The sequence below is a fragment of the Brassica oleracea genome, chromosome C8, assembly GCF_000695525.1.
Source record: "Brassica oleracea var. oleracea cultivar TO1000 chromosome C8, BOL, whole genome shotgun sequence".
In the NCBI taxonomy this organism is placed as follows: domain Eukaryota; kingdom Viridiplantae; phylum Streptophyta; class Magnoliopsida; order Brassicales; family Brassicaceae; genus Brassica; species Brassica oleracea.
In genome coordinates, this window is record NC_027755.1 from 5,005,030 (window position 1) to 5,015,120 (window position 10,091).

The 10,091-nt window shown below is 32.1% G+C and overlaps 1 protein-coding gene across 1 annotated transcript in view; it reads left to right on the forward strand.

Annotated features, from left to right (window-relative positions):
• Positions 1 to 6,554: 6,554 nt before the first annotated feature.
• Positions 6,555 to 10,091, forward strand: part of LOC106311996 (probable serine/threonine protein kinase IRE4) — a gene marked incomplete in the record, with an annotated part of 5,470 nt that continues 1,933 nt past the window's right edge. The window contains 9 exon segments of the mRNA XM_013749363.1: positions 6,555 to 6,931; positions 7,010 to 7,107; positions 7,178 to 7,360; positions 7,451 to 8,620; positions 8,921 to 9,093; positions 9,181 to 9,421; positions 9,511 to 9,603; positions 9,684 to 9,824; positions 9,893 to 9,985. Of these exon segments, the coding sequence (XP_013604817.1) occupies positions 6,721 to 6,931; positions 7,010 to 7,107; positions 7,178 to 7,360; positions 7,451 to 8,620; positions 8,921 to 9,093; positions 9,181 to 9,421; positions 9,511 to 9,603; positions 9,684 to 9,824; positions 9,893 to 9,985 (2,403 nt within the window).

Here is a 10,091-nt window from a genome sequence, read left to right on the forward strand (position 1 = left end):
TATATATATTTAATTTATACTATCTATAAATCCAATGGATTAGTCATTGTTTAAATCCAATTATTTATAGTCCAATAAAAATTTCTGGTAGGCCAAAAATTTAAATGATAAGATTAGATATTAAATGTAACATGACTTTATAGGAATAGGTCCATTAGGTCTATTTTTAAAAAACAATCACACATGAATCAAAGTTATGACTTCTGTTTGAATATATAAGACTAGATCACGATCCGCACAATCGCGCGGGTTTTTGTTTTCATTTATTTTTATATAAATATTTTGTTTTCAATTCTAAATTGGAATATATTATAATATATATGTGTCTATCAATATTTAAAATATAATAAGTTTACTGTAGATTTTTTCATTGAATAGATTGTTTCAAACTTTCACATGTATTTGTATCTTCTTATATATATATTTTTTCGTATTATTATTTTATTATTAAAATCGTAACTATATATATAAAGATTATTAAATATTGTTTTATTGTCATATTCAAAGATATTGTAACATTTCACAAATTTAGAAAGTTTTTAAAAAATTAAACTTTTCGATTCATAGATTTATATTATCAAGTAAATAATTAAACATTTAGTTTTTGTTTAATTTTTAAAATAAAATATATAGTTTTAAATTTGTTTTCATTGTTTTAAGAGTTATTCTCGGGTTCACCCCCTAGGGTGAACCTCTAGATTCACCAGCCAATTGGATTTCATTCTTTCAAATTTGATATCTTTTAAAAAAGGAAGCAAAATATTATCAAGTTATATAATGTTTTTAAAATAATAAAGTAAAAAAAAAATAGCAGCTACAGAAAAAAGAATTAAAAAAATATTTTTAACGTCGTCAGCAAAACACTAAACCCTAAATCCTAATCCCTAAACCCTAAATCCTAATCCCTAAGCCTTAAATCCTAAACCCTAAACCCTTGGGTAAACCCTAAACCCTTGGGTAAACTCTAAACCCTTGGATAAACCCTAAACCCTTGGATAAATCTTAAACTCTAAATAAAAACACTAAACCCTAAAACTCTAAACCCTAAATCCTAAACCCTCTACCCTTAAGTGTTTTATTGTTTAGTGATTTTGATTTAGAGTTTAAGATTTATCTTAGAGTTTAGGGTTTACCCAAGGATTTAGGGTTTACCCAAGGGTTTAGGGTTTTGGGTTTTGGATTTAGGGTTTAGGGATTAGGATTTAAGGTTTAATGTTTTGCTGACGACGTTAAAAATATTTTTTTTGCAGTTATTACTATTTTTTATTTATTTCTTTTTACCTTTTAATTTTAAAAAGATAATATAATTTGACAATATTTTGTTTTCTTTTTTAAAAGATATCGAATATGAAATAACACAATCTTATTGGTTGGTGAAAGATTAAGTCTTGTTTTAAGGTAGTAAAGATTAATCATTGTTAGATAATATGATTTTTGTTATTTAAAAAATATCCTTATAATTTTAAAAGTTAACATCGACAAATATTTAAATATTTAACATATAAAGGTATAGAATTACAACATTAAATTATATCTATTTAATTTATACTTTCTATAAATCCAATGAATCATCTATTGTTTAAATCCAATTATTGATAGCCCAATAAAAATTTATAGTAGGTCCAAAATTTAAATGATAAGATTAGATATTAAATGTAACATGACTTTCTAGGAATAGGTCTATTAGGTCTATTTTTAAAAAAATCACACAAGAATCAAGGTTGTTACTTCTGTTTTAATATATAAAATATGCATTTAAGAAGCATTAAAATTATGAACAGTGTACGTGTCCAGGACAATGCATCTTTTACTTACTATAGCCATTATCATGAAAAATATGTATAACTGGAGAACAAACCCCGGTTTTACTGCATAACGGTTTACTAAACCATAATATTTTGCTAAAAATCATCCATTTATATTCAATATATGCCCAAAATTTTAAAATATTAAAAGCAATATTTTTGGTAACAATATTTCGAACATAACAAAATCGGTTATAAATTTGTTCAAATCATTTTTTAACTCTGGTTATTGTTAAAATCATCAATGGTTTGCCATACCAAAATGGTTCAGATTAAAAAAGAAAAAGCCATACGGCTTCAACTAATAATAAAACAGTTCTACACGAGCTCAAAAAGGAAGAAATGCAAAACAGAGTACAGAGAGCTCTCCTGCTCCCATAGTTGAAAACATCAATGAAAGGACTTTATGATCCTCAATCTGGGACCATTCTGAACAACATAAGATTGATGTATATGATCCTTATAATGCTTTGAGCCATTTCAGTTGTCATAGTGTTATTGATATCCAGTGTATGGTCAAGAGACAAGGCCGAATGAAGGAGAGGCCAGTCGCTATTCCTTCAAGGAGGTAATGAAACTGAGGAAAGAGATGAGTGTGGAGCATAGCTTCCCTTGCGTCAAACATTGACGACTCAAAGATGATCCTATGGTATGTAAAAGTTTAGATTATTGATGAGTATTTGGTTATGTAAATGTTTAGATAATTGATGGGTATTTCGTATTGGTTAATTTCGGTTAGTGTTTATAGGGATAAATATTGTATAACCGAATAGTAAGAGATGTTATATTTGTTTCTAATGGAACGTGAATAAGTCCAAAACTAAAATGACAACATTTTTAATTAGATAAAAAGCAGGACTCTATTTTAATAGAGTAGATATTTTAGTTTAGTTTTTTTTTTCGAAAATGCATATATAGTTTAGTTTCTACAATTTGTAAGATATCATACATCTGTCTGTTTTAAAAGAATTAAAGACTAAATCTTTTCTGCTTTAAATAGAAGAATATTTTCAAAAAAAAGAAAGACTAAATCTTTTTATATACCTCGTTTGGATTTGGTGTGTGTTTTAGGGTTGCAGTTGGACGGTTTGAATTCAAATTTATAATATAAAGAATTATGGTAAGATGACTTTTTCTGCAAACATATAAAACGAGACTTATCTTGTAGGAAAGGTTGCAAATGTCGGTCTAAATTAGAGTTATTGCAAAAGAAAAGATAACAAAACGAGGACCCAAACTTTTCAAGATAACCAATTTATAATATATGACGTGATTCTCTTAATCACCCTATTATATACTTGGTCATTCATGTTTAGATTTTGGAAAATGAATATGATTCAGTGTAAAACATATGCTGGTTTGAGTGTTTGGAAAATTTGGCTGTGAGATCTTTTTGATTGAATAGAAATTTGGCAGAAGTGTTATTATTATTTTCTTGGTACTAATGTTAGCAGAAGTGTTATTTACTTATTCATTTTGAATTTATACAGTGGAACTATATTGAGTTGAAATGGTTTGTGACTACTTATTTCTAAACTCTTGTAGTGTTCTTTTATTTGAGTTTTTTTTTTTTTTTTGGAGTTTGCTCATTAAAATCTTAATATTTTGATCATTGTTCTAACTCTTATTTACATAGTAAATTCTGAGTAGAATATAGTTTCGTGTTCTTTTTACTTTTTACATCGAAATGGTTATATTTTCGCTTCTCATATATTTTGTCATCATCAAAATGCTTTTTCTCAGCCCTTTCTAAAAAAAAGTTTATTTTCCTGGCAAATTACATAAGTTCGATAATCTTTACCCACTCTGATATTTATTTGTTAAAAGCATTATAATGACCAAAATGGAAAAAATCTTGATCATTTTTACAAAAAGAGCTGCTTCAAGTAGTTTGGGAAGACCGGGTGATTTTGGTCGGGTGGTAAGAAAGCGGGGTTAGAACGCTAACACGTTTCAGTTTCGAACCACGTGCTTTGCAAAATTAAGTCCCAATTATTTTGGTCACTTAATAAGAATATGGATCCATGCTTTAGAACCCATTTGAATGCCCGGAAAAAAAAATTATCCGTGGACTGCATCTTTTTTTTAGAATTAGTTTGGACCTCACTATGGACCTGAGATATCTCCAAATTAATTTTAAAAAAAAGTAGTTTGGGAAGAATCAGATATTAGCTACAGAATCAGACATAACATATGGTAAAAATATACTGTACTTTATAGAAGAACTAGTGATATCTCCCACGGGTATTGGTGATATATATAGATACACTAAATATAGTATTTTGCATCTGAAAAATAGAATGTTGATATTTATATCTTACAATAGCCTAATATAAACCCTGAATGTAAGATATCGATCTCTTTTCAGAACCAATTTTTTTATTACATATGTATTTTTCTTTTTGAAGAAAAGCATATTTTTGATGAAGTCCAATTAAAATACAACTTTTAGTTTTGTAGGTAATTGACGTTAGTATCTTCTGTAGCTTTTGTTTTTTTTTTTCCATTGTCTCTTTTACAGCAATTCATTTTCAATGATCTATTTGCTTCAACTTTTTTTTGTTTCTAAAACTCTACAAATTTAGTTACTGTATATAAGAAAAAAAAAGGAAAAAAAAGTATCGATCAAAAGTAAACAAAACAAACACATAAAGAGAAAATAAGGAAGACCAACCTGATCAAATATGGTTTATCTAGACAGGAGGCTCTTTTTGGTGTACCTATCACATGAGTTTCTTAAATTCCATTTGTTGTTATCACATTTATTTTCTTCTTGTGAGATATCTCAAAGGCCTTATACGCAGAACTGATTTAATCGAGAATTGATTTAAATCATTTTGCAAATGTTATTGACTTGTTTTGTTTTCACCCAGTATGTAGCTTTTGTCTATATCCATTAAAGCAGAAAGAAAAAGAAAAGAAATAAGTAGATTAGAAAAGAATAATACTTTATAAAAATAAAATTCAAACATGATGCAAATTAAAATTTGAGCATGAAAAGTTTGAGTGTTTTAGAGTTACTAACCTGGACTTTACGTTCTTCAGCATGCTATATGGAGTGTGTTTGGTCTACTCTCGTCCACAGCATCTTGTGGGTTTTTTCTCTATTCATGAAAAGAGTTTTTTAAGATTATTGGTGTGCCACTTTTTGGCCAGAGATTGTGTTGATATAGATTCAGAATTGTAGAGATTCGTGGATACTGTCAGTAGAATTTAACATAAAAATGTTTCATCGTATTTTGGAGAGAGAGTTAAAAGCTGTTATAAAGAGTTTAGGAACTAAAAATTTCTGAAAACAAGTGGAAATGAATTTACCTGATAGGCATTTTGAGTTTAAAAAGAGAAAGATTAACTGTTATGATCGTGAGTTCATCATGGGTGTAAAATGAGAAAATGTAGGGATTTTTTAATTTAAAAACTGTTAGAAGATAATTAAACGAAATGTTTTTTGAATTTATTTTTGTTTTTGCTTTATTTTTTGAAAATATATTCCACTTGCCAAAATTTTATTGGGCAAGTGATTTGTGATTTAGTATACAACTAGTGTTCTTTTCCGTACTACGTACGGGTAAAAATTTCCTTAAATTTTATATCAGAATTAAGATGTATGTAGCGTACTTAGTGTTCCGTCTCATACTACTACTACTTACGGGTAAAGAATTCTTTAAAACATAAGATATAGTGAGATCAATGCTTGTGGGGGAAATGCAACTTAAAGCTAGTTTGTAATAAGAAATTGAGTCATAATTATGAAAAAACAAAGATAGAACTATAAAGTTTGCAGAATCTATTACCTTTTCTATTGGACGGGATTTCTTTTTGCTGCGTAGTGCCTACAAAAAAGTTGGACATAACTGAATTTCTAATATTTCCTCATTTGCAAATGGTGTTCTTATTTTCATGTCTTTCTCTTTTGAAGAAATAAGCTTTGTAAAGCCCTTTTTAAAAAGAATTGAAAAAAGCTTTAAAAGAACGGTGTATTTAAGTGACATATTCTATCTGAATCACGTTAAAAGAATCAACCGATATAGATTTGTGCAGAATAAAAAAAATGAACACGAATATAGTAGTCACAACCTTCTATAGATTTTTGTTGATGCTAAGAAAATCTGGGGAAAAAATTGATGAAGAATATGAAACATGGAGAAGGAGGAAGATAAAAGATTGTTCAACAGAAAAAAGGGGAAGAGAAAAGCAAGAATAAAAAAGATGAAGCAGTTAGATTTTGTGCCATGATATGAAAGTTACGTGAAAGTGATAGTGGGGATTTGAGAAATTTTAGGAATCTAAAAATTAAAAAATCTAAGAAATAATAAAAAGTAAGTTTTTTTTGTTAAAACTATTTCTGTCACAATTCTTTAATTTTCCTATTGGCTCCGATTTTTACCAATGTCGTCCGTTCTAGTTTGATTCGTCATGTGTGTAAGTTAGATAAAAATATGTAAAAAAACTGTTTAAAGTTGTGAAAGTTAATTTTGAACGTGGAATAAGATCATTTGAGAAAATATAAGAGAATTTGAAACTGCAAAAAAAAAAAAAGGATTGACGTGAATGTTTTTTTCAATTTATTTTATTTATCATATTTTCTTAAACATTACTTATTATTTATGTGGCAGAATTTGATTGGTGAATCGATTTGCGTTTTAGTATATAAATGATATAATTAATTAATTGTTATGAAATTTGAAAAGGTCACACATTAAGAAATAATTAAATCGAAAGAGATATTATTACAACCGCGAGGTCGTTGATCCTATAACCAACCAACACCATTGCACTCTAATAAGAAGCTTACCAAAACCATGAATCTTTCTGATTCTCTCTCATCGCCGCCCTCGTTTCCCGGAAGAAGCCATATATAGCCTGCCTCGCTGAGAGGTCTTCAATTAGGGTTTTCGTAACCACCCTCCCTGTTATGGCGGCAGAGAATCGTAAGGATCGAGGCCTTTCTTCTGAAGTCTCGATTCCTTCCGGTTTGAACCGGATCAAGACTCGGTTAGCTCCATCTGGTCTCAAACCCGATGAATCGGCCGTCACCGTTCCAAAGCCTCCTCCTCCTTTTAATAACCGTAAGCCGAAAAGTATTGCTCCTCGTAGTGAATATGGCAAAACCACTTCCAAGCAAGGTTTTGATTTTTCCTATGATCATTTTGAAACTTGCCTTCATAGAAAAACAAATTGATAAGCTTTTCTTGATGTTTCAGAGCATAATAAGGGAAAGAAGTTGTCGAGGTGGCTTGCTTCTTACAAACCCAAGTATTCTGTGAACATTCACAAAGATTATGGCTGCTCAACTAGTGAGGTATGAAATGGGTTTTTGATGAGGGCGTTGGGGTTTTTGAAACTATCTGACCTGCTTTTGGTGGTGGCAGGATGCCAAATCTAAAGTCAACAACTCTCGTAAAGACGAGGAAACGATGGTCAAGCTATCTGAAACCAACCTTTCCTCTTGCAAGGTGCCAGCAATAGGTATAAAGAGCTTTTCACATGAGTTAGGGCCACGCGGTGGTGTTCAAACTTGTCACCCTCGTCCACACAGCTACAACGACCTCAAGGTGATGCTTGTTACGGGAGTGGGTTTGTATTTTGATTTTTTTTGGTTTAGTGTTCAAAAATATTGAGTTTGGAGATGAAATGATACTCAGGAACTTTTGGGCTCACTTCACTCTAGATTTGATGTTGCAAAGGAGATTGTGGATAAGAAGCTGGATGACTTTGTCATAGATGTGGAGGAAAATATGGAGAAAATGGATCCATCATGCCCTCAAGATCGAGAAACGGCAGAGGAGTTACTTAAGTTGGCTCAAACCTGTATAGAGATGACATCTGCTCAGCTTCGTGCTACTTGTGAATCTATTGTCCAAGACTTAACTAAGAAGATGAAACAGTGCCAAGCAGGGCTTGTGAAGTGGTTTGTTTCTCAGTTGCTTTTTATACTGACTCATTGTACAAGAGTTGTCATGTTTCAGAAGGAGACTGAGCCCATTGATGAGAATTCCTTCCGGAAATTTAAGGAATGCTTGGAAAATATCCCTGCTCTGGAAACAAATTGGGTTTCCACTTCTAGAGTTGATGAAGCAGGAAAAAAGTTCAAGAAACAGGACAAAGAATCTTTAGAGTCAGAGGCAACTTTAGGCTTTGGGATAACAGATGATCAAAGCAATAATGCTGCTAGAGAAGGTTATGGAGCTTCTAAACAGGGGTCTCAGTTTAATAGTAAAGTGGTGGAACAAAGATCTTATTTAAGTAATGAGTATCAAGATAATATGCCAAATGATCCTCCTAGGAAAGAGTTAGGTGGATGGGATTCTGTAATATGCCGCATATGCGAGGAAGAAGTTACTCTCTCCCATCTGGAACCACACTCTTACATATGCGCATACGCAGATAAATGTGAAATAAATTGTTTGGATGTTGATGAGCGCCTTTTGAAACTTGAAGAGATACTGGAACAGATCATTGATTCACGAAGTTCAAATTCCTTTCATCCCCAAGCTGGTGGCCTGGAAAACCCGGTCTTGCAGAAATCTGGAGTTGCATCTGAAGGTTGTTCTCCTAAAGTAAATGAATGGCGGAACAAAGGTGTTGAGGGAATGTTTGAGGATCTGCATGAGATGGACACTGCCTTCATAGACGAGTCTAACACATTTCCTATTAACTTGAAGAGCCATGTAGGGGCTAAATTTTGCCATCATGGCACTTCATCATCAACTGGTAGCATCACTTCAGTATCTTCAACAAATACCCCCAGAACAAGCCACTTTGACTCTTATTGGCTAGAGCGGCATAGTCCAGAGCAAGAGGATCTTCAATTGGTTAGCTTTCTGTTTCCACTATGTCTTTCTTATATATTTATTTCCTAATGAGTTTTGCCAGAATTTGGAAATCATTAATGTCTTTAATCAAAAACTGTACACTCAAAATTTTTTGTGGGTACTACTGCTGATGTCATTAATGGGTTGAGAATTTCTCCTCTATTGTTAAAACCTCTATGGGTTTTAGCGAATCCATTGCTTCAAATTTCTTCAGATTCAAATTTGTGTTTACCTGTTTCACTGATTTTAGTATAAAAGAATCTTAATTCATAACTGCTTATATTTTTTCCCATCTTGCAGATGATGGACCTTTCTGATATTGCCCGGTGTGGAGCAAGCACAGATCTCTCGAAAGAGGGTTCCTGTGACTATTTGCTTGCCTGCATGCAAGACATACAAGCTGTCTTGAAGCAGAGCAAGCTCAAAGCACTTGTTATAGATACTTTTGGGGGGAGGATCGAGAAACTTCTCTGGTAAAATTCAATGTGTTATAAAATTCTAGCCATATCTGTAGCGAGAAATATATAATAAAGTATATTAATTTCTGATCTTATCTGCAGCGAGAAATATATGTATGCCTGCGATTTGATTGGTGATAAGAGTTCAACGGGCAATGTAAAAGAGAGTGAAAGTGTCTCGGAGCATGCATCGCAAGGTTCCGCAATGACTACTCCGCACTTTGCGCAGAAAGAAAGGACAAGCATCGATGACTTTGAGATCATCAAACCAATAAGCAGAGGTGCCTTTGGTAAAGTCTTTCTTGCACGTAAAAGAACAACAGGGGACTTTTTTGCAATAAAGGTAGCTGCATTTTATCTTCTTTTTGTTTTTGTTTTGCTTTGTTGTTGTCACCTTCTCCATGTGCTAATCTTATGTTGCTCATATACCAGGTACTCAAGAAGCTGGATATGATAAGGAAAAACGACTTCGAACGGATATTGGAAGAGCGAAATATACTAATAACTGTCAGATACCCTTTTGTGGTAAACATTTCACTTCTTTGCTACTGTCCAACCCATAATACTATTTTCCAAAGGTTGAACACCTGGTCTTATTGATGCAGGTTCGATTTTTTTATTCATTCACCTGCAGTGATAACCTCTACTTGGTAATGGAATATCTTAATGGTGGTGATCTATACTCTCTGCTCCAGAAAGTTGGCTGTCTTGACGATGACATTGCTCGTATTTACATCGCGGAACTGGTTAGTCGAAGGCTTCATATGGGGATGGTTTGTGGGATTCTTAAAGAAACGGTTATCATTTATTTCAGGTTCTTGCATTGGAATACCTCCATTCTCTAAATATTGTGCACCGAGATATTAAGCCTGATAACCTTTTAATAGCTCATGATGGGCACATCAAGGTCTGTTATCTAACCTCTTGCATACCTATTTCTTGCAGTAGAGTGGTCAAATGTTTTTCCTTGATAAAATGAGAGTTCTATTGTGTTCTTACAAATATAGGAAAAT